This window comes from Chelonoidis abingdonii, chromosome 4, assembly GCF_003597395.2.
Source record: "Chelonoidis abingdonii isolate Lonesome George chromosome 4, CheloAbing_2.0, whole genome shotgun sequence".
In the NCBI taxonomy this organism is placed as follows: domain Eukaryota; kingdom Metazoa; phylum Chordata; order Testudines; family Testudinidae; genus Chelonoidis; species Chelonoidis abingdonii.
This window is the reverse complement of record NC_133772.1, coordinates 34,655,244-34,679,879: the sequence shown is the minus strand read 5'-3', so window position 1 is coordinate 34,679,879 and position 24,636 is coordinate 34,655,244. Positions and strand designations below refer to the sequence as shown.

General features: G+C 47.4%; 1 protein-coding gene across 1 annotated transcript; it reads right to left on the bottom strand.

Moving 5' to 3' along the window:
- Nucleotides 1-689: 689 nt before the first annotated feature.
- PGGHG (protein-glucosylgalactosylhydroxylysine glucosidase) lies at nucleotides 690-23,449 on the bottom strand. The gene is made up of 14 exons (XM_032776801.2): nucleotides 23,366-23,449; nucleotides 22,388-22,649; nucleotides 19,936-20,146; nucleotides 18,419-18,854; nucleotides 17,393-17,512; nucleotides 17,115-17,246; nucleotides 15,158-15,269; nucleotides 13,398-13,470; nucleotides 12,967-13,103; nucleotides 11,408-11,541; nucleotides 11,202-11,297; nucleotides 10,325-10,422; nucleotides 4,574-4,788; nucleotides 690-3,475 (listed from the first exon to the last, which is right to left on the bottom strand). The coding sequence occupies exons 2-14, from the start codon at nucleotides 22,638-22,640 to the stop codon at nucleotides 3,411-3,413; spliced, it is 2,082 nt and encodes a 693-aa protein (XP_032632692.1). The 5' UTR covers nucleotides 22,641-22,649; nucleotides 23,366-23,449; the 3' UTR covers nucleotides 690-3,410.
- Between the last annotated feature and the right edge of the window lie 1,187 nt (nucleotides 23,450-24,636).

The following is a 24,636-nucleotide window of genomic DNA, read 5'->3' as shown; positions in this document are numbered from 1 at the left end:
ACTAACCTTTGGGCACTAGAAAAGGGCCATGTCTGCTGTGAGCACTGCTGAGAGTCTGCGCGAGGAAGCTGCCTGTCCCATCTGCCTGGTGTATTTTACAGGCCCATAGACAGTGGGCACAATTTCTGCCAAGCCTGCATCACCCAGTTCTGGGGGGAGGGGAATCAGGGCCAAGCTTCTCGTGCCTCAGGGCAGAGATGTTTTATCCCCAGAGGAACTTCAGGCCATCACAGAATTTATTAAGTGTTTCAGGTTAGGAACACAGAAAGAGCCAGGATGGGGAGAAAACTGTGAGAAACACAAGGAGGCTTTGAGATCGTTCTGTATAGAGGATCAAATCCTGATCTGTGTGGTTTGTGATAGATCCCAGGATCATAGGTTTCACACTGTGATTCCAGTACAGGAGGCTGCCCAGGAATACAAGGCAGGAAACTGCTCTGTATTGTCCTGATCCAGCTATGTTATCTTTACATACTGACTTTTTAATGTTAATTTTATATTGTTTCTAGTTGCATTTATAATACGTTGCCTAATGCACCTTGGCATTTGGATGGCTTATTTGACTGGTATAAGAAGCCGCTAGTATTACCAATCCTAAGCATTCAAAACTCATGAGTCAGGCCTCCCAAAATCATAAGACTGGGTCGGAAATCATGACATTTAAAAGCAATAAATATTGGGTCTCTTTATTTGCCTTCTGGCTTTTGAGCTTTAGGGTTCATGTTTCCAAGCTTTGGTCCGTGGACATGTGGGCGAGGAACATATATTTTTGTTTTTAATAAAAGCTGTAAGTCTTACATAGTCACCTGACTCCAGGAGCTGGGGCTTTAAGAAAACCATCAGCTACTGCGAGACTCAGAATACAACTATGAGTTGGCAACACTCATTGAACCTGATCTCTTCCAGCAGCTGGAAGTTTCCTGGCACCAGTGTTAGTTTTCTTGTTGGTTTAATAAATGAGATAGAGCTAAAGCACAATTTAAATGGAATCCAGGCAACAGTGTAATGTTTTGTTTTGATGTGAGGGGGCGGAAGAGACCAACCCAGAAAAGAAAAACCAGATTGAACCATTTTCCTTCCTTTCCCTTAGGAACATATCTGGGGTTGTCTGCAGATTCTGAAGAAATAGAGAGAAGCTCTCCTTGCATTTATATATATATATATATGGAGAAAAGGAAAGCCTAGAACTGCTGGTAGTTGCTATTGCCACTCAGGGCAAATTCAAATAGGGCCAGTTTTGTTATTACCCTCTAGGCCAGATTGTACCCCCTTGTTCCATGAATGGAGGGGAACATCGACATATGGATCACCCCACCTGTGCAGAAAAGGGAAGGTATCTGCAGTCCAGGAAAGAGTGGTTGGATCAGGGCTGGGTGAGTCACACAGCAGCCTTCACACTAGCCCTCTAGAGAGTAGATAGGAAAGAGCCCCTGCGGTCCTGTACGATTACTCTCAGGGCTGGCCTATACTGAAAACTTATCTCGGCATAGCCACTTCTCTCAGGGGGTGTGTGAAAAATCCACCCCCCCGAGGGACATAGCTATGTGGACCTAACCTCTGGCGTAGACAGCACTAGGTTGATGAAAGAATTCTTCCATTGACTTAGATATAGGATTACCAGATATCCTGATTTTGTAGGGACAGTGACGATTTTTGGGTCTTTTTCTTATATAGGTTCCCGTTACCTCCGACTCCCTGTCCTGATTTTTCACATTTGCTGTCTGGTCACCCTACCTAGCTACTGCCTCTCGGGGAGGTGGATTAACTACAGCAATGGGAGACCGTCCCATCACTATAGTGAGTGTTTTCACTGCAACATTTTCCGTGTACACCTAAGCAGAGTTGAATGAGCTCTCCCCTGACATCTAGTGGTGAACTGTGGAAAAAGACTCCAGGAGTTAATCTCATCCGCAGAGTTCACCTCCCACCCTGTGTGGAAGGGGGTGGATGGTAAGGAGGCATCTTACATGTGCCACTGCTCGGGCACTCGCTTGTTACCCCAATGGCTGATTGCCATGTTTCTCTGCGGGGCTCTACTCTGTCCGTGCCTCTCCACCAGCTGCCCTGCGGGCCACTTGCCGCACCTCTCCAAAAGACCCACTCTCCTACACACACAGTCTTCCGCAGTGCCCTCAGGCAAGCAACAACAACATTAGCCAATAAAATACCTCCTCTGGGTTCCCCAGTGTGTATCTTCTCTAAAGTGTAACCACCCTGGGGCAGGGACTGTCTCCATTTTGTGCATTGTACCTTCCAAGCACCTGGTTGGTGATTACCAAGTAATGGGTTTGATTCCCCAGTCCATTGCGCCCATGCGGCCCGCTGGCTTTCAGTGGAGATAATCCCACTTTATGCTGGTGGAATGGAGAATAGAGTCAGGCCCAGTGGGTCTGGAACCCCTGTTGAGCCCAAATAAGGTTGCCAGAGCCAATGTGCCATTCTTGGGAGCCTACTCAGAATGACAGTAATTTTTAGAGTTGGACACTAAGCAGTGAAAGAGTGGGGCTGGGCATGAGATTTCAGCCAGGAGAAGCCAGCAGACTATGCGTTCTCTCTCTCTCTCTCTCTTTCTGTTTGGTTTTGTGCTACAAAGCAGTAAATAAAGCCAGACAAATTCCAGCAGACACCTATTTTTAGGAGGTTGCAATGCAGGACTCACTTGTGCAATTCTGTTCAGATTGGGTAAACATTCCTCCTCAGCTCCAGAGCTAACCTACCCATCTGAGTCAATATTCCCTCTTCTGGTGGGTTTTAGGTGGATGGCCAAAATCAGACTTCAGGGAGAGATTTTGAAAGGCACAACTGGGAGTTGGAGGTGGCCTAGCTGCTCCTTGTGCCTTTGAAACTCTCACCATATGAGGGAAAATGACATGCCATGTTAACTATGGAGCAGCTGCTGTCACTCCATCATGTGTGTGCAACACATTGTACCAGGCACGGAGGGCAAAACCCAGCTCCCATGCTGCCAAACGTACTAGGCACAAGCTTAAAGAAGTGCCCTAAATAGGTGCTCAAAGGGATGTGGCAGAAGCTGAGCCCAGCAGAGAAGAGGTAAATATTGGCCAGCAAATCTGCAGGGAGGTAATAAGGGCAGGTAATTGGGAGGTGAACCAAATTCAGCTGTCAATAAAACCATTTCCCAAAGGCAATAAGCGCAGGGGGACGGTGCATCCCCCTCCTCCCCACTCCATCTAGAATTTCCAAGCATCCGCTCACTGGCCACAAAGGAAGCAGGGAAGTCAAACAGCTTCCCCTCGGAGCACGTTAGTTACGCGCAGGGCCTGTGCATCCAAACCTCAGTCTGCGCCACAACACAGCAGGGGCTCCCAGGCCACGCTGCTCTAAGACGCTTGCTCCCTGCCATGTTTGCGTAGCTTTGGTAGTTTTAATACCTGCCTTGACAAATAAACTTAAAATGGTTCCTCGGATGCTCTCTGGATCCGGCCAGCAGCTGTGGCAAAGGAAACGCTCTGCCCTGCAATGGAAACAAACACACGAGCTTTGAGAAGGACTCTGGCTCTAAGCACCCTCTCTCTGGTTATTCCCTTTAGTCTCCTATGTTAAGGTATCATCTAGGGGAGGGGTAGGCAACCTATGGCACACGTGCCAAAGGTGGCACGCAAGCTGATTTTCAGTGGCACTCACACTGCCCGGGTCCTGGCCACTGGTCCGGGGGACTCTGCATTTTAATTTAATTTTAAATGAAGCTTCTTAAACATTTAAAAAACCTTATTTACTTTACATACAACAACAGTTTAGTTATATATGATAGACTAATAGAAAGAGACCTTCTAAAAACAGTAAAATGTATTACTGGCATGCGAAACCTTAATTTAGAGTGAATAAATGAAGACTCGGCACAGCACTTCTGAAAAGTTGCCGACCCCTGCTCTAGGGCCAGGGCGTTTTTCTAAGTCAGCTTCAAAGCAGGAAATGCAGTCAGGTAGTTCTGCCCCTGGTCTACTCCAGTGGGACAGGGTGCGGAGGGCAGAAGATTACAGCCTTGGCTGTGGGGAGCTGACAGCTAGTCCAGTTCCTGCCTCTGCCAGCAGGTAGTGCTGTAAGCAATGGTCTAGGAGTGCGGGTCATGGGCCAGCTTGCACTATAGCAGCCACAGCTTTTCCCAGGAGGCAGGGCCGGTCTTAGGGAAAACAGCACCTTGGGCAAACTTGTATTTTGGCATCCCTGGCCCCTGTTGTCTCCCCATCCATGCCTCCATCACATCTAGTCCCAGCTACCTCCCCAGATTCCACACTCATCCCCACAGGTCCCTACTGCCTCCCCAGGATTGCCAGCCCTGCATCGCCCAGAGCTCTCTTCTGTGCTCTCACACCCTAGGCCCACCCAACTTCTTGCCTCTGGACCACAGCACCCCCTTGACCACGGCACCCTGGGGGGTTGTCCACCTTGCCCTCCTGTGAGGCCGGCCCTACCAGCAGAAGTGACTCCAGGAAAGGGTGTAGGACTGGGAGACCCAGATTCCTTGCTGCACCCTAACTTTTCCCAGCAGAACACGCTCTGCAGCAAAGATCAGAGATGCACAGCGCAGTGATGTAATGGGGAGACACTGTACCTTCGGGCAAGGGAATGCGCTGCCCTGATGCTACCAGCACAGCTTCCAGGGGGAACAGCTGTGGGTCACGCGAGGACTTTGTCACTTTTATCCTAACATTCTCTTTGGTGAGCGTGAAGTTCAGCTTGCTTCCAAGGTAGGAGACTCCAGTGACCTTGAGTTTGCTGATGTTGTCTGGGCAGATAGGGTCGAAGTTCAGGCTGCTCTTGGTGATCCTAGGAAAGGCAGAGGGGAGTCAGGGGCCATGTTAGTGAATTCTGTCCATGGGGGAAGAGACACTGGCTATTCTTCTTAGAATATCAGTGAGTCTTCCAGCACCCCCTCTTGAGCTGGGAGCAACAACAGGACTAAAGCAAATACCAAGCGTGAGAACCTGAGCATCTCCCAAAACAGCCTTGCTAGAATACAGTACAGCTGCTGACTTGAGCATGCAAAGTGTCTCCTATGACCTCCACCTGGAGCAAACCAGCTCATCAAATAGGGAAGAGGACCTCTGTGTAAATCCAAAAACCACAGCAGACTGCAGAAGAGGGCGAATCTGTTCCCTTTCTGTGAATAACTCCCTCCAGGCAGAGTTTGGTGGTGACAGTGTCATGTAGCTCTTACTCTCTATGGTCACTGAAGAGATGGACTTTAGGCTACAGTGTCTTTAGTTCTTTACAAAAAATAATTCCTAGCCAATCCGTTTTTTGCCAGTTAGTTTCCTTAGCAGTCGCTAAGTGGCATGCAATGAGCCACAGTTCATGACTGACTCTTCCAGCACTGTCACCTGAGTTACTGGCAACAGCTTAACTCAGAACCACATCACAAAAGACTGAGTGGCTCTGGAGCATGCTAATGGCATGTGGAGCCTTAACCTAGGTCACTGGTTCAACTCTGGCCCAGTGTTCTAGTGACAAATGGTTGTTAGCAGCCAATGTGACAAAGCCCTGGCTTGGCAGAGCACTGGCTGGGATGATTTAGTTGGTGTTGGTCCTGCTTTGAGCAGGGAGTTGGACTAGATGACCTCCTGAGGTCCCTTCCAACCCTGATATTCTAGGATGTCTGTTTGGAGGACCATGTGAAATGAGTTGGAGGAGGGGTGGAAGTCATCTTAGTCTGCCTTCTAAGGAAGATTTGGATCCAGATTCAAACTCTGTGGCTTGAGTCCATGTCTAAGTGGAACAGGGAGTCCAAATACCTTTGACTGGTGGAAAGGTGTTGATTAAGGTTGGAGTTTGGATGGTGAAACCTGCAACTCATACGTATGTCTACCAGAGACTTTGGAGTTTCTCACACCTAATACTGACCACACACACCAACAATGAATGCAACTCGTTAGCACTATTTTTCTACGTATCAATCTTACCACCTCTAAACTCGATCTGTCCTCAACGAAGCTCTTTAAGAATATGTTCCAGGACCAGAATCACATCTGTTTTGAGTATAAATACTGTGACCTTAGCTTTGAAAATCCACCAGATCTGACCACTCTAAAGTGCTCTCTGAGTGCTGCTTGTAGGGCTATTGAGGAGACTTTAGTTAAGTTTTTTCTAATTCAGAGGTTCAATTTTTTTTCAGAACCACAATTTCCCATGCAGCTAACTGGCTCCCCTTTAAACCATTTACTTACTGCACGTGCAACTGGCTTTGACCCATAGGGCAGGAATACTTGGAAATGGCTCCACATGTGCGTCAGGTGAGCTCTCTACTCTTGCTCTGAATTGGCTCCATTCTCACCATGCCAGCCCAAGTTTCTTAGACTCAGCTGGAAGTTTCCCCTCCTCAGAAGTTGATGTCAGTGGTGAGTTCCCACCACGTGATCTATTTTGGGCCCTTTAGTTATTTACAGTTTCTCTGTCCCTGTGGGGAAGATGTTGTTTATAAGCCTGGAGGCTGGTGTGTCTGGTCATTAGGGTGATATCCAGATCTCTACTTTGCTCTAATTCAATATTGATTCAGCTGGCTTTCCTCTGCTCTGGGTTTCTTGTATCTGGATATAAATTCTGTGGCTGCTGCCAGTTTCCCCACAGTTAATTTTGAATAAACCAGAAATAACTGCGTTAGTAAAAGGGCTCAGACATTATTACCAGCTTCTGGCAAATCTTAAACAGATTGAGTAGAGTTCCACTGCAGAGCCATGTTTCTTTCCTGTAATCTCTCTCCCTGAATGCTTCTCACCAGGATATTTGTTTGCCAATAGGAAACAAACTCCTTCCCCTGATGTCACAATGTATCACTTAGAATTATAGAATCATAGAATATCAGGGTTGGAAGGTACCTCAGGAGGTCATCTAGTCCAACCCCCTGCTCAAAGCAAGACCAATCCCAACTAAATCATCCCAGCCAGGGCTTTGTCAAGCCTGACCTTAAAACCTCTAAGGAAGGAGATTCCACCACCTCCCTAGGTAACCCATTCCAGTGTGTCACCACCTTCTTGATGGTGATATCCCAGGCCAATGATTTGTACAGGTTGAAACCAAACCTTAGGAGACGCATCTGGCTAGAGAGGAGAGTGCTTCTGTCTGCTCATCACCATTTTCCTACCCAGCAGAGAAGAGAAAGGGAAGGTAAAAAATGGCTTTGTAAAATGGTAGTTTGCTAACAGGTTATTTTGACACACCCTGCCTGCAGTGGGAGGGGAGGTCTCAGGTAGAGTTAGCTGGAAACTAGAATTCCTGTTCCGTGGGAAATTTAATTTAAAAATAAATAAATTCTGACTTGGAACAAAATGTCAAAGCTTAGAAATATCACCGCAGAACTGAAATTCCTAAATTTTGTTTCAGAAACATCAGACCAAAGCGCTTCAATAAGGTTGAAATGAAATAATTTGATCTCAATGAAATATTTTCCATCAAACGTATCGGAATGTATCAATTTAGTCAAATCAGCATTTTCTGATGGAAAACTCTTCTGTTGGAAAACATTCAACCAGCTCTACTCTCAAGTAGTACCCGAGGCGAGAAAAGATGGTCTTGTAGCTGAAACACAGGATTGAGGCTCCGGACATGTAGCTTCTCAGCTCTGCAACTGATTTATCATGTGACTTTGAGGAAGTCACTCGCTCTTCTAACCTCAGTTTCCCCATTTTTAAAATGGGAAGGATACTAGTATTATTATCGAGAGGGGAGAATCCCCCTGAGATTCAGGCCAACTTTAATATTTACAACGTTGAAGTTTGACTAAGCCTTTTGTCACCTCAAGAAGTGATTTCCGTGATTAGTCTTCAGTGATTTCCATTAATTTGAGAAAATCTAATCCAGCATATATTTCAAATACACAACAAAAGTCAGTCTATTCATGACATTACTTAAGAGGGGCAATCTCTTGCTATCTAAAGTATAAAGCATCAATAGGCAGATTTAAAAGTTTACTACAAATGTTCCATTCTGCAATGCTATACAGGGCACATTCAAAGATATTTACTTTGTAAGCTTTTAAAAGTGTGTTTTAATGTTGATGGTTGACTTACATGTTTGGAAACTGGCCTTGTCATAAACAGATAAGAAAAGTTAATAGCACAGAAGTACTTTATATCTCTTTGACTGTAAAGGGTTAACAAGTTCAGGAGCCTGGCTGTCACCTGACCAGAGAACCAATCAGGAGCCAGGATACTTTCAAATCTTGAGGGAGGGAAGTTTCTGTGTGTGCTGTTAGAATTTGATTGTGGTTCACTCTGGGGGCTCAGAGGAATCAGAGGAGCAACCAGGTTTCTCTCCAATCTCCCTGATACAGGTTCTTATAGATTCAAAATAGTGAGTACTAAATAGATAAACCGAGTTAGGCTTATGTTTGTTTTTCTTTATCTGCAAATGTGCATTTGGCTGAAAGGAGTTTAATTGTGTATTTGGCTGAAAGGAGTTTAATTGGTATTTTTGCTGAAAGAATTTTAATTTGTATTTGAATACTTAGGCTGGGAGGGTATTCCCAGTGCCTATAGATAAAAAACCCTGTACCTATTCCATTTTAAATTCACAAAGATATTTTTACTGTTTTTCTCTCTTTAATTAAAGTTTCTTGTTTAAGAACCTGATTGTTTTTTTTTTATTCTGGTGAGACCCCAGGGGACTGGGTCTGGATCCACCAGGGAATTGGTGGGGAGAAAGGAGGGAAGGGGGAGAGAGAGGCTAATTTCTCTCTGTGCCAGGAGACTTCTCTTCAGCATGGGAGAGGTCTGGACAGGGGGCAAGGAAGGAGGAGGAAGTGAATGTCCTCTCTGTTTTGTGATTCAAGGAGTTGAATCAGCGTGATCTTCCAGGGAACCCAGGAGGTGAAGCCTGGGAGAGGCAATGTGGGGAAAGCGTTTACTTTCCTTGGTTCAGATCCAGAGGGTCTGGGTCTTGGGGTTCCCCGGGCAAGGTTTTGGGGGGACCAGAGTGTACCAGGCACTGGAATTCCTGGTTGGTGGCAGCGCTACAGGTTCTAAGCTGGGGATTAAGCTTAGAGAAATACATGCTGGTATCCCATGTCTTGGACGCTAAGGTTCAGAGTGGGGAATTGTACCATGACAGGCCTATTAATAAAAAGTGGATTATTAAAATTTTTTAAAATTTTGTCATGGGTATGTGCACTAATTTTTTAATCAAGATAGATTTAACCAATAATTTCAGAATTAATGGATTGAGGTCTTAGGGCTGGTGTACACTACAAAGTGAGGTTGACCTAGCTGTGTGGCTCAGGGGTGTGAAAAATTCACACCCCGGAGAGATGTAGCTAAGCTGATCTAAGCTCCAGTATAGACACTGCTAGGTCAATGGAAGAATTTTTTCCGTTGACCTAGCTACCGCCGCTCGGAGAGGTGGATTTACTACAGAAGAATCCCTTCCATTGTTGTTGGAAGTGTCTACACTATGGCACTACAACTGTGCCACTGTAGCGCTTCTAGTGAGACATATCCTTGGTGGCCTTGTCCCTCCAACCTTAGTTAGTGAAGAAGCTGAAGCTCCCCCCTACTTTGACTTGGCCAGGTCTGGATACCTAAGGTGAGCATTTGGGAGGCTAAGGCATGGAACCCTCTAGGGCAGGGGTAGGCAACCTATGGCACACGTGCTGAAGGCAGCACACGAGCTGATTTTCAGTGGCACTCACACTGCCCGGGTCCTGGCCACCCGTCTGGGGGGCTCTGCATTTTAAATTAATTTTAAATGAAGCTTCTTAAACATTTTAAAAACCTTATTTACTTTACATACAATAATAGTTTAGTTATATATTATAGACTTATAGAAAGAGACCTTCTAAAAATGTTAAAATGTGTGACTGGCACGCGAAACCTTAAATTAGAGTGAATAAACAAAGACTCAGCACACAACTTTTGAAAGGTTGCCGACCCCTGCTCTAGGGAGTGTTATGGGATCCTTTGACACTATAAAGGTTTCAATCTCCATTGGAAAAGCTGAGTGGGATTTTCAGAAGGGCTCACTGTTGGCCTGAACCAGCTCCTATTGATGATAATGGGTTTACCGTTGACCTCAACGGGGGCAGAGTTAGGCCAGTGCTTTTGAAAATCCCACCCTGTTCTCTGCAATTCACTAGTACCATCTGGGGTTCCTAGGGGATTGTAAGCTTTACTGTTTGTCCATTACCTGCAGAGAGCTGTCAGAGGACGGGGATGGGACAGTATCTTCCATTCAGAGATGATGCCATAGACGGGAAAGACTTTAAGCCCCAGCATCCTGAATGCTTTCACCATAGGACCAGTTATCTTGCTACATTTAAAGGTGAAGGTTCGTAGAGATCTTTTGTCATGGTTGTGGGTAGCACTAGCGCTCGCACCTGAATCCTGTGTATCCAAAAAGGATGGCTTGCAGGAATCCCCCCATTCCCGTCAGGAAATTCACAGCTCCTGACCCATCGGAGTTCTCCACCCAGATCTACACCAACACATGAGAGAGAAGTGACTTAGGCCATGTCAGGATTTATTAGTTACACTTCATTGCATTACATGCGGTTAGAAAGTGTTAATTATGAGCATCACTTGTCTGGTCCCCTGGGAGCCCAGAGAACTGCCCCTACTCCTGCCACAGAGGGATAGGGTGAGTATGATGCATTCTTCCCACATGGTCCTGCTGCCCCACAGTAGGGAAAAGGGGAACTCTATTTAGGTCTTCCCTGCTCCGCTGCCCTTCTCCCAGCAGGAGGAGAAAGGGAGTCATGGTGGGTGAGATCTAGTCACCATTGGAAAGCGGGGAATTGGGAGCTGATAGTGGGCCCTCTCCTAGCACTGAGGGGTGGTGGTGTTGCAATGCCCCCGGCCCTGTGGCCCACCTTTGATACGAGGAGCTGGGCTGGAGAGCAGAGCAGGGTGCTGCTTGTCCCACTGCCCCCACCCATAATGAGGAGAAGGAATCTGAGGTGGGCATGATGCCTGCACGTTAGCCTACTTCCCCTAGTGAGAGGAGAGGGAAAAGGGTGGTGGTGCCATTCCCCCATTGCCCATCAATGTGCAGGGAGATGGGAGTGGTGAACTGCCCTGTAGTATGCAAGACAGAGGTCAATAAAACAGAAGAGGCCACAGTGACTGATAATACAGTTAATGTAGGTGCTGGTCTGAGTGACATCTGTCAGCATCACGGGCTGCTTGTGGTCAGCCATTACAGATCTGTCATCTATCTACAGTGGCAGGGGGCAAACCCCACTGCACCTGCCTGACCTTGAATGGCTCGGTGATGTTGTTGAAACACTTGCTCAGTTGAGTCTGCGCCCTCTGGATCTCCTTGAGCTCCATCCAGCCAACCGCAAACATGCTCTGCAGGAAAGAGAACCAAACTGGTGCCTCCTGGGTGCACTGCAAGGAGCTGAGCCCTGCAGGAGGCTCACCACTTTCGCACTTGGCTTCCACTCTGCTTGGCAGCTTACCCAGGTCATGGCTGGCCCATCCAGTGCAGTGACAGGTTCATACATCTCCAGGTCATTCCTTCGGACTTCAGGGCTCATGGGATACATCATTGGGTATCCAAGCAAGACGACATCAGCTTGTTTCACCTGCTTACCTGGGAAAAAGACAGACAGAAAGGGCAGGGCATATATGGAAACTAGGAATGACAGGTGATGGGCCCAGCTTGAATCTCATATCCCAGCTGGGAGCGTGCAGGGCTGGTAGCTAGAAAGATCAATGTTTTACTAGTACATTAAGCTAATTTGATAGGGAGTCATTTAATGCAATACACTGAGAACCACGCGATGCCATTTCAACAGAGCAAAACTATAACTGAAGTGCAAAGCAAGCCTAGAGAAGGTGGGTCATGGACACAGGAGATCAGCTGGGGATGGCTTAGGTCTGGCTGGCTGGAAGGTAGATCAAGACACAGCAATTTTCAGTTTGTTTAGAAAGTTTTTCATGGACATGGTCCTAGCAGGTACCTTCTCTGGAAGCTGGGTTAGGGGCAGGATAGCACCCCAAACACTCAGTTTTAACAGGGTGTTAACCAGAAGGCATCTTCTCAAAACAAGGCACAATGGAGTGACTCAGAAATGTGCAGGTGCACACACACAACCCCAGATTTATGACCAAGCAGGCACTCTTGCGGCAAAGCAGATTTTAACTGAGTTAATGTTTCAGTGTGCAATTAACTTTTTTGCATGCACAGAACCAGGGAGCAGCAGGCATTACTGTGGAGCACAGCTTTTCAAATGTAGCTTCAATGTCTAAACAAACATTTAAACAGTAACCGTGCCACTTGCAACCAGGGAAAGGGCAAATTCCCCAGGCACTATGGACGTACCCCTTGCAAAGAAAATCTTGACATAGGTCAACTTCTTTAATAATAACTAGGTGTGGCAAAAGTTGATTTTTATTTTTTATAGTTTTGATAAATTATATTGATCATTTTTAAACATGGTAGATTTTTATTCAGTTTAATGATCACTGATGTGGGAAATTATGGGGGGAGTCAGACAATTATTTAATGACAGTAGACGTTGAGATTCGAAGAGTGAAAGCATTATAACTATTAAAACAAAAACTGTCAACATCACATCAAAATATACAAAGGAAATTGCCGTAAATCAAATTCTAAGATATTCCCAAGCAGTATTTTTTGTATTTTGCCAATTAGTAAAATTAATTATCACTGGAAATATTTTTTCATCACTTTGTGTATGGACAGTGAAATTGACATTTACCAATAAAAATTGAATCCTTCCAAGCCTAATAATAACCCAGAGGTGAGAAACATCCCATCCAGTGCAGAAAACAGCTCAGTAGCCACACCTTCTATAATAAGAACCTGGGTTAGGTGATCCACCAGCATGCACACTGCAACAGCATCAACCCTTCTTCAGTGGGCCAGCAACACAGCACTTGCCCTAAACCCTATGTAGTCAGGATCCGAGGTTACTATTGTGCTGTAAAGCATCCTCAAAGGACAAATGGAGGCTGAGATGCAGCCCTTCCCCTTCCTGTTCCTCTGACTCACCTGGGCTGTACCCATCGTACTCTGGATGGTAGTTCCTGGCTGCATCAAATGGCACTTTGACTTTCTTGGCAACTTCCCGCCACTCCTCGGGGACAGGGATCTGGAAATCACAGGCCACTTCGGCTGCAAAGTTCAAGCTGTGGGGTTGGGGGTAGGGGGGTGAGGAGAGACTGTTTATATGGTGTCTGCAACGCTTTAAAGAGCAAAGTATAAGAAGACTGGAAGCAAAGGTGCTAAGCCAGCCCGTCGCCCACAAGGGAAATAGCAAGACTGAAACACCATGTATGGCCCAAAGCATGAGCTTCGGAGAGCCGCTGATGCCTCCTGGAGCCTGGGCTTTCTTCTGAAACCCGTCAGCTTGCTAAGCAGCAGGGAAGACTGATCAGAGTCTGGAAGAATGGTTCAGTGTTTCTAGAAATCGTGCGCTTTACCTCCTCTGGGCCACAGCGTTGGTGTAAACAGAGTTATCGACACTGTAGTGATACTCATCTGGGGGCATGACACCTGGAGGAAGAGAGGGAAGGCGTCACACCAGGGCACTGCCTGTCCTTTTGCTTTAAACCCCTTGCTCCGGGGATTGGTGAGAGGCTATGGAACCTTTCACCTTGAGCTCGCCAGTTTGCACTGATGCTAAGTGTTAGTGGGTGGCCTTTGGGAAGCGAGCAGGGATCTCACTGCAGCTCCGATTGGAGAAGTATACATCACTGGCACCCGTGTTGGCAGCCTTACTAGAGAGGTTATAGACTTTGGACTACCTTCTGAGCCATAGTGGTGTTTCCGTAGCCTCAGGGCTGAGGCCCATTGGCAGGGTGATGTGGATGAAGTGGCATGCGGGGTACCTGTTCTATGAATTAATATCTAGAGCTCCTAACTTCCCAGCGGTTAATCTGGTACCTTCCCCTAGCACTGTGTTCAATCATTTCTGATATGGGAGTGGAGAAGATTATCTCTGGGGACAGACGCATTAATTTCTCAGTAAAGGGGGGATCCCTTAGATTAACAATAACCTTTTCTTTAAAACACTAGTGCACACTGAATGGGATCTCAGGAAGAAAGAGCCAGTTGTACGTAGTACAAGGATTTTCCAATATTCTGCAACCACAGCTCTGCGGATGCACGTCCATCCTGATGCACAACAGCCCCCCTTATTCCAGTCCCAGGGCCCTCACAGCTCTCCCCAGGCACTCTGGTCCTGATCTGCTGCACCTCTTGCTTTCTTACTCTTCCTTCTCCTGAGAGAGACAAGGTGCGGGAGGGAATGTCTTTTATTGGGCTGTTCTCTGTTGGGGAGAGAAACAAGGTTTTGAGCCACACTGAGCTCTTCTTCGGGTCTTTCTAACCCGGTGAGCCCAGACAAATGGCCCAACTCCCAGCACAGAGCGAAGGGGCAGCTGTGACGCTCCTTTTCCTCTCTGGCCTGCTGCCCCTCACTCAGCAAGGGGGAAGAGGAAGCCAAAGCAGGTGTAATATGCTTTGTCCATCTCATTGCCCCTGGAGCTGGCAGGAAAGGAGAAGGCTCCATATCTCTTCTGGCTCCTGAGAAGAGGTGATGCTATGCTAGACTTACACCTCCCCCAGACATGCCAAAGTACGTGTTGGGTAGGTGATGCTGACTAATTCGCCTGTGGGCTGTAGGATGAGACAAAAACACCTTTTCACATGCAACTCACTGCCGTATTTGAACGCAGGTCTGCAGAGGCTAAAGGCCTGTATGTTAGCCCACTAGGCTGTGCCACCATCCTCTCCTTGCTCCTATTTCTACTCTGATGAGGACCACATTCTCCATTTCCCGCATAACACAAGGCACAACCTTATCAGAACTGAAATGAGATCTGATTCTGATGCAGCGACAGTGCAAATACAGGGAGCTCCACACCTATGGCCATCCTGTCTGGAAGGGTGCAACATAGGGCCCGAGGGAGTGGGAGACTGGGTGAGCCTGGAAGGCACAAGGGAGATTCTCCAGCCACTCTCTGAGCACACGGTAAAGTTATGGGGGGTCTGAGTGGGAGGTGGGTGTTAAGCCCATGGTAGGCTGCTCAGGAATACAGGGGACATGAAAGCCAGTGCATCCCATGCAGAGAACAGCTGTTACCATATGCCAGAGTGAGGCAGGCCAAGCCTGAGAAGCTGTGGGCTTTCAGCTGCCAAGTCCTATCTCCCAGAAACCAGCTCTCAGGGGGGGAATTACCTTTGATATGGTAGCACTGCTTCTCCTGACTCCACACCACCCTGCTGCACCAGTACTGAGCCACCATACTGACCACGTCCCAGGCTCCTTCCTCCCTGAACAGCTTCTGGTCCTGGAGAGAGCCAAACCCAGAGAGAGAGATGGAGAGCCACGAGGAACAGTAGACACTTGTACCCAAACCCAGAGGGAGCCACAAGGAAGAGAGACAGCAGTACCCAGACCCAGAGAGATGGGGAGCTGGGAAGAAGATGGACATTAACCCAAGAGTCAATTGGCTGAAATCACAGCAGCTGCTTCCCTTGCCTTTTTCCAGCATCAGCACAAGCACATCCCCCTTGTCCAATTCATCACATGACTGATACTGCACTGCTCTTTGGGGGTGCTATTCCCAGTGGAGTTTGTTTACAGGCTTGGATATCACTGAAGTTTCAGCAGTAGAGTGCAATATACCCTCCACCCTAGACACTACCTCCAAGGTAAAGAAATAAGGCCAAATTCAGCACTAGCGTAAGTGGATGCAATTCCATGGATTTCAGCAGGAGTTACACCAGTCTGAATTTGGCCCATTGACTCATTTGAAGTGTGTGTAATCTCCTTAGTGAGGAAATCGCATACCATCCTCTCTAAGCAATTCCAGACAATGGAGGGGAGCACCACCCTCTCCCTGTGCTTCCTCCTCTAGGAGAAAATGAACCTCTGTCCTGTTCTGCACACATTGTGTAACAGGCTTTCCCCAGAGGAACTGGGGGGGAAATTCAGTTCCCTGAGCAGGCAAGCAAACAGCTCTATGGACTGGACTTTGTACTTGCCAGTAATTTTCAGGCCTAAGAGACATTTTGGGTATGTCAACATTGCACTGTAAGCCCAGAGTTAGTACAACTCAGGTTAGCAGACTCTGGGTTTGTTAATCTAAGGGGTTGAGCATCTACACTCATTTGTAACACCAGGGTAGAAATTGTTGAACCCTGGGTCCCAACCTGGGCTCCAGTGTCTACACTGCTTTATGTGGCCTCAAATCCAATCACCCATATCCCAAACATCCTAGTGCCTTCCCATAGTGTGATTGCTCTAGCCCTTTATTTGTGGTGCCGTTTGGGAAAACTTGACTGTCCATCTGATTATCCAGAAGAAAAAGAAAGTCATCCCATGGGATTGTGGTATACTTTTGGAGGTCTTGCAGAGCATAAGTCTAACAGGTCTGTGTCTACACTGCAAATTAATAGGGCTTGAACCCTGGGTCCTAGCTTGGCTCAGGCTTGGACCCTCCACACCGGTGGAGTCCTGGGACGCTGGGTCTGAGCCCTGGATTAGCACGATTTGTGTGTAGATGGAAGGGTTAGGCTTGAGCCTAAGTTCTAACCCTGAACTTACAATGCAGTGTTGACATACCCTTAAAAGGCTTCATGTCAGCCCCATCCACTTTTGAGAAGACAGGTTTCTAACTGAATGACAGAGAAGACTGACAGCTGCAAAAATCAATGGGGGCTATTTAATGCTTCTCCTTAGCTGGGGTTCTTTAGCTCCTACTCAGGGAGCGTTTAGACTCAGGGCAAGGGAGACACGAGAAAGATAAATATAATAGGGCACGAGGAGAGCAGCAGGGCTGTTAGGGGGTCCAGGGGACTCTGGTTACTGGTTGTACCAGCAGTAGTTAGCGGAAGGGGTAAAGAGAGACTAGTCCAGAGTTGCTGAAGAGTGAAATAAGGAACAATACCTGAGAAGCAGGCGTTGAAGAAGGGCGACTGCAGATTGTGGAGAGCCTAGTCAGGGAGTGTTACTGGCTGTTGTGGATGGGGAAAGGACAGCAGAGACAATCTGCTCTGGGAGGGGAGGAGCAAAGTGACCAAGGACCCCATCCAAGGAATTGCCCAGTAGACTGGTAGATTTGGCCACTGGGCCTGCCCTGTTTCTGGCACCATCCTCATACCTGCACCACACCCGTGCGTGTCTCGGTTACCTGTGTGGCGTGATAATACTGCTCAAATGCCAGCAAAACATCCCCATTGATGTGAACTTCTTGAGTTCCATAAATTTCTTCAGGGCAGACTTCCTGGCCCGTGACTGCGCTCTCCCAAGGGAACTTAGCACCCTGCCGGAAAAAATCCCCCCCCCCCCCCCCAGAGAGGCTGAGCATGATCCTCTGAACAGAACAGATCAGGGCAAGCTAAGTATCAAGAGGATTATTTCCTTTGGTGGCTGTCGTCTCTGTTCGTTTTCTGACAAGTCTGTTCCTACCTTGTATCCCTGCTCCTGGGCGTTCTTCAGGGCTCCACCTAGTGCTCGAATACGGTATTTCAGGATGGCTCGGGCCGCTTCAGGGTAAAATAACAGGATGTTTGGGTATATCCACGTGTCCTGGAAACAGAAAATGAGTCTGTATAAGGTCAGACACTTAGTGAAACTAGGGGAGGTTAGGACAATGAGTGTGCCAGGACCCAGAGAGAACACCAGGCCCAGAGTTGCCCCCCTAGCCTCTGAATACTGTGGGATCTGTACTCCTGGAGCCGCTGAGGCCCTGCCAACACAAACACTGTTAACTGTGCATGTAACTGGCTAGTTGCACTGTCACCTTAGCTCATTAAAAGTAACATGGTTAAGTTGTGCCCACACAGGAGCATTTCTGCCCTCACATCCATGCTGGTGTCACCATACCTGCCATGCTCCCAAGCCCTGTTTGTATCAGAGCATTCTAGTGGAGTCCAAGCAGTTCTCCCATAGTGCCCCAGTATGGAGCAGAGAGTCTGGAGGATGTTCCTATGCAGCAGCAGCACTTGAGGTTGTTCCACCCCACAGATTGCTAGGAAGAAGGCCATCCAAACCAGTTCCAGAGACCTGGTGTAACTGCTGCCCACACTACAAAATAGTCCGTGCAGTGAGCCAGTTATAGGAAGAAAACCGTGTGCTGATCTAAGCCTCTGGCAGGGGGGAAACACTCTGAGCTGACCATGGTCACCACACTAAACATACTTAGAGGTAACCCTGCCAAGAATGGGTTATGAATCTGGCTATAGGGACAGGGTCTGGGTTCAAGAGGTTCTACAGCCCACCACACTCTTGCTATTAGTTGTCTTCCCAGCCTCCGAGTGCTATAGGATACACACCCCAGGGCATGGCTACCAAGATTTGCCCTATCAGCCTCCCAAGACATAGACTGTTGCCACACCTCCCACCCAGTGCCGCGTGTCCCACTCCCAGGCTGGAGTGCTGTAGCACGTCTGATCCCCAGAATGGAATTATGGGCTGCAATCCTCTGTAGCCCACCTGGTCCCAGAAGACGTGCCCCCAGTAGTCTTCTCCCTGCGTGCCATTGGATAACCCACCAGGGCTGATTCCATGGAACAGGAAGTCAGGAGAATCCAGGGGAGGAATTGCACTCAGCAGGTAATAAAGACATCCATACAGGGCCTGCCTCAAAGGGAGAGGCCCATCTACATCGACCCGGCATCCTTTCCAGAGTGCTGTCCAGGCCTGGGTGTGAGAGGAGTATAAGGAGCCAGCAGCAATCAGGGATGTTCCTTCGCTAAAGCACTTCTTCACTTCCTCTTCACTCTCTGCCACGGTGGTCAGGAACTCCCAGGTTCTCTCCTGCTCCTCCCCTGGCAGGGTCACAGCCTGCGGCACCGGAGTCCAGATCATGTGCACCGTGGGCTGGGGAGCCCCCTTCACCTCGGGGATCAAAGTTTTCCCATAGATATATCTGCAAGGTACAGCAAATAGCATGGGAAATTGCAGCTTCGCCTCAGCAGCCAGAGAGAGGTCACAAAGTCAATGACTCAAGAGGCCAGATCCTCCGCTGGTATAAATCAGTGTAGTTCCATTTACTCCAAAATAGTTACGTCAATTCATAGTAGCTGAGGATCGGGCCCATACTGTTGTGTGGAATGTGCCTTCCTTCCTCCCCCAGCCCATTTAGCTAAGAGGGACTTTCACCACCAGAGAGAGCTTCCGAGTCTGGAATGTATCAGGACTCTCATTCCACTGTTATTAGCAAGAGCTGTGGAGCACAGCGTAGGGGTGGTGGGAAGAGAGACCAATAGACGTGGAGGGGAAATAGACAGATGACCCAGAGTAGGGGAGAGTTCAGGGTTCCCATTTACATCCTCTCTTTCTTTCCCTGGATTGTCTCATTGGCCCAGATCCTCTAAGGTATTTAGGCTTCCAACTTTCATTCATTTCAAGGCTAAATACCTGGTGCTCTCTTCCCCCTTCAGATTGTCTTCCTCTCCACATCCCTGGTGGGAAAATATAGCAAAATGCCCATGGCAAGATGCCCCTCCTCTAGGCTTCACCTGCCTGCAATGGGACACTGAACAGCTTGAAGTTTACCCGATGGGGTGGGACTGGGGCTGTCTCTGTCAACTAAATTAAGACCCGCCCGCTCCCGAACATCAAGTAAACGTCAAACAGGAAATTGAAGAAATCTCGACTTAGGTCAAGCTGGACTCTAGAACGCTCAGATTTTGAGACTCTCTCTTCTCCCTCCACTCTAGTCAGTGGCTGTTGTGGTTGATACGTCTGTAGCTGTGATACGTGGCATCCATTGCCATGGCACCACCAAAAGTACCAAGGGCCTGGGGCAGCTCCCAGGAGCCTGACTTTCGGGCCCAGCCCCTCTGGAGCATGGGTAAAGTTGCTCAGAGTCATTCTGGCCTCTCAGAACCCCAGCCATTGTCCTAGCTCTGTTTTTGTCACCCTTTTGAAAGTTGGAAAGAGGGCAAGTCCTTTTGTTCCTCAGGCCACATCCCTGCTGGGTACCACCACACCATGACCACACTCACTGAGCTCCCTGGAAGTCCTGCCCCTTGTGCAAGTCCAGGTCTCGGCTCTGTGGTGTGAATTGCATCTGGAGCTGCACAGTCACTGGTGGGCCTTTGGTAGTTGATCGCTTGATGGTGATGCTGAAGGCCAGGATGTGTACGAGGGAGTGGTGGGCATAGATCCTGTGAGTAGTGGTGTAACCTGGCAACTGAAGCAAGTGGCTGAAAGTTCCTGCAGACACAAAGAGAGTGATCATTTGGAGCTTCCGCTATCAGATGTTCCTGCCTGTTCTCTAAATCTAGGGCCTGATCCTGCTATCAGATCTGGATGGGTGCAGATCTGTGTCTGCATGGAGCCCTGTTTGGAGCAGGGAGAAAGGATAGTCAAAGGTACTATTGTAACAGATACATTAAGTGCACATGGACCCAGAGTCTCAAAGGTATTTAGGCACCTAACATCCATTGATTTCAATGGGAGTTAGACAGCTAAATACCATTGAGAATCTAGGCCATAGAACCTACAGGAAATATGATCCTCCCCAATTAGTTTAAACCCAGCAGTGATTTATTATCAAAGCAAGAAATGAGCCAGGACCAACCCTCAAAACTGAACTCTGGATCCAAATCTCACAAGCCTGATTCTCCACTTGCTCCTACCAGCTTTATGTTGTTGTAACTGAGAGCAGAATCAGCCCAGTGTCTCTAAAACAGACCTACCTAAGTACTCAAAACGCTGGATCTGAACTCTCCCAAACTTTGGATTTCAAGATCTGGACCAAATTCAAAAACTTTCTCAAGTGCCAGTTTTTTAGAGTGCGATAGAGTAAGCGAGATTAGGTCCAAACTGCAAAGAGGGACCCTAAATTGGATCAATTTCTGATGTTGTGATCCAGAATCTTTTTTCTGGCCGCTCCACTGTCTCTGCTAGTACTGGAACCATTTTATCCAAAAATGTTTAAACATGGCTCTTGCCTGTAAGTAACTGCTCATATAGTTTACCAGGACAGACCATCTATGGAAGGAATTATGTTATAAATTGGCTTGTCAGAATTCAATTTTTTTTAGAAATAATTTCAACTGGTAATATCAATGTTTACTTTTAAGCATTTTAAAAATCTATTTAAATGGGAGAGTTAAAAAATTATTTAATGACAGGAGACACAGAGATTCAAAAAGCTAAAGCGTTATAGCATCATATGTCAAAATATACAGAGTAAATAGCCTTAAATCAAACTCATAAATTCTCAAGAAGCATTTTTCCTACTTTGCCTATCTGTAAATTTCAATTATTATCAATGGAAATATTTTTTCATCGGTCTGTCTGTGAAATGAACATTTATTAATAAAATTGAATCCTTCCAAGCGCAGTTATAAACTGTTTTACTGAACATCATGGTTAAACATCATTTACTAGCATGGTTCCAGCAGGTGCATAGACATGGCATAATCACTAGTGTCTTATTCTCAGCTAAAGGGAAATTGACCAACCTTAAAAGTGTAATGCGAAGGTGGAAGAAGTCAGAGTCCAGTATAATCAGGCCTTACAGCTTTCTATGTATGTGTTTATTTTTAAAGACATTTAGCCACTATTCTGTGAAATTCGCCCCTAAAATGTGCATGTGAGTGCTCCTCACTGGCTTTGCAGAAGCCATTCACTCACTGTTCCCAGACTGTGGGGTACTGAAAACTGTGTTTAAAGTGTAAGCTATCACTTTAAATTTCTGAGGGGTTTCCTGGTCCTGCTTGCAGGCTAGTGGGCTCTGTAGGGAAACGTGCCATCATCAGACTCAGTTCTGCAGACAGACAGCCTAGAGTAAGGTGGGATGAGTTGTGGCTCTCTTTTTTAGGGAGCAGCTGGCTTTGTCTCTCTCTGTTTTGGGTTTTTTTGCATATGATTGTTTTGAATTCTAAGAAATAAAGTAGTTACATTGCAACCCTTCCAACAAGAGTATTTTATCCTTTTTATCTGTCTTCACTGTGTGTATGCCATGAACGTAGCACAGACTTATGCATGCTTGTGTCTGACTGCTGTCCGTGATGCCACGCGCCCAGCAAGAAGGCAGGGCTGCCCAGAGGATTGAGGGGGCCTGGGGCAGAGCAATTTCAGGGGTCCCTTCCATAAAAAAAAGTTGCAATACTATAGAATATGATATTCTTGTGGGGGCCTCTGTGGGGCCCAGGGAAAATTGCCCCACTTGCCCACACACACACCTGGGCGGCCCTGCAAGAAGGAAACACAAAACCCTGCTCCTTTCTGGCTCTGTTAGAAACATGGGTCCAAGAATGGAGGAGAGAGAATGTGTTGATCCGATCACATAGAATATGAAAACATTGGTAGGGGGATTTAGAGATTTAACTTCTAGGCTTCTAAGAGGATATCACTGACAATGAGGAGAAAAGAAAATCAGGCAAACAAAACATTAAAGCACAAGAACATAGTTGCTACTTGGGAGCTGAGGCTCTGCCTGTTTACCTGTCCTGGTGTTCAAGGTGAAGGTTTCTGTCAGTCCATTCTCACCAGGCACATTGATTCTGACGTTGACAGGGCTGGGGACATCGGCACGGTGAGTGTCCCCCACTGCCCCATTATACACCCCGTTTACATGCAGGATGTCCCTATAAACTCGGGTGCCCAGGTAGGCATTGGTCACCGTCGCAAGGAGGCGGGGATCTGAGGGCAGAGTGCTGGAAGTGAACACAGCAGGATCTGTCCCACCATCTGCCATTGCTACTTCCTGTTAACCGGGAACAAACAGAATCAGAGATGAGGATTAAATAAAACAACACCATACAGTGAATTTTTGTCAAAGACAACCCTGCACCCCCACAATCTTACTGCAACATTATCATGGTGCCTGGCTGAGATTGCAGAGTGCATTCAGGACGCTAGATGGAGTTGGTCTTGCATTGCTTGTGGGACGAGGAAATACCCCATTTGTCTGGTGGCAGATTGATGAAGGGGTATTAGGAAGTTGTCAAGATTTGTAGTTGATGGCAGGGCATTTCTGACAGTGAGAATGGTGTGTGGAACATGATTATTTTTAATTTCTCAGGCCTCCATGGCTTCTAGACCTGAGGACTGGAATAGCCATATTCCAAGTCAGGGTTAAGGTGCATTGGTAGAAGTAGAATAGTGATGAATCTACCACTGGAATAGCAGCTGGTGTTGCAGGTTAGGACTCAGGTGAACTGGTGGGCCTGTGTGGGGCCCAGAACTGGGAGCACAGGACTGCAGGGGCAATCTGCATTCTCTCCCTGGAAAGTAAAGACTGGCCCAAGGATGAGGAGGAACCAAGAGGGAGTTTGCACTCATTGCATCTTAAAAACAATTCAAAAACTCCACCTGTCACGGAAAAATACTAGCTGCAGCTCACGTGACAATCCTCTCACCTGGCGATGGAAATCATGCCCGTGCCCGGTTCTGTAATGCACCCCAGGCAGTCATTCTTACCTGTGGAAAGTGGGTGCAAAATGCTACCAAGTCACGTTCTAGCTCAAAGAGGAATTAATTTGGGGGAATTCCTGTATCATAGAGGTCGGACTAGATTATCACAATGATCCCTTTTGGCCTTGGAATCTATGAATCGATGAACAGAAGAATTTTAGACCCACTTTGAACTAAGTAAATGATTACAAGGCGCCAGTCGAGAATCAGGCACAACATTCTATTTCAAATTAAAATGCATCTGTCGGAATGTCGTAGGAAAATTCAAGTGGTTGATTCCTTTTCCCTCCCTGCCTGCATCTTACTGCAATGGATGTCTCCCTTCTCTTCTAGATAGTCACTGAGCCTGTTTGTTTTGGGAGAGAGACACAATCCCATGGGAGACTTTGAACTTAGGGATCTGGTCCAACTCCCTTTGACGTTCACAGTGGAGTAAGATCAAGGCAAGCCCGGGTAGTTTTTTTCTCTTTAAGGGCTAGGCATGCAAGAACCTGGCAGGCCAGGCCAGGATTCATAAGTTGCTGCCTGTTTGGGACCTTGAGTAATGAGAATGCAGCCGGGCGGCATCTCTCCTGCTATTAATCTCTCTCTCCCAGTGCCAGGCTGGCAGTACTGGAAATCCCTCCCTCTTCTCATGGCTGACAGCTCTCCTGTCAAACTCTCCTGGCAGTTTCCCGCCTGTAAATGCCTCTCTCTGTGCTCATGCCTGGCGGCCCCCAGGAATCAGCCAGGCAGAAAACATGACCCACAAGGTTTCGGGGAGAAGTTGAAAAGTTAGATATTGTATCTTGCCTTCTCCCTCAGGGCTCGGCTGGACTCTGGCAGCTTGAGGCTGCTGCTGCAGCTGCAGGATCTCCTGTAGGAGGGGCGAGGGAGGGTAGAAGGAAGTCACTGAGCGGAGAGGAGAGGAAGGAAATAACTTTTTTTGAAAGAAAAACAGTAAGACAGGTACTGCCATAGGGGGATCTCCTGACACACTCCTCTCTGGGCTTAATGTATACAAGGGGCGTGAAGTGCTGAGGTCTTATCCATAAAGACTGGCTGTCTAGAGATCAGATTGCTGCAGGGGCTGTCCCAGACTCAAGCTCCGTGCAGGGAGAAGCAGAGGGAGGGAAGTCCCTAGCAGAGTAGCTTTCAGCTGCAGATTGCACAAGAGATTCCATGAGAACTGGGATTATTACTAAGCATGATCTTTGTCTAGGGACTGGCTGTTTGTCCCTCCCTGCTCCCCCCCTGCAAACCCATGGGAGGTGAGGGGTGGAAAGCGGGGAAGGTGG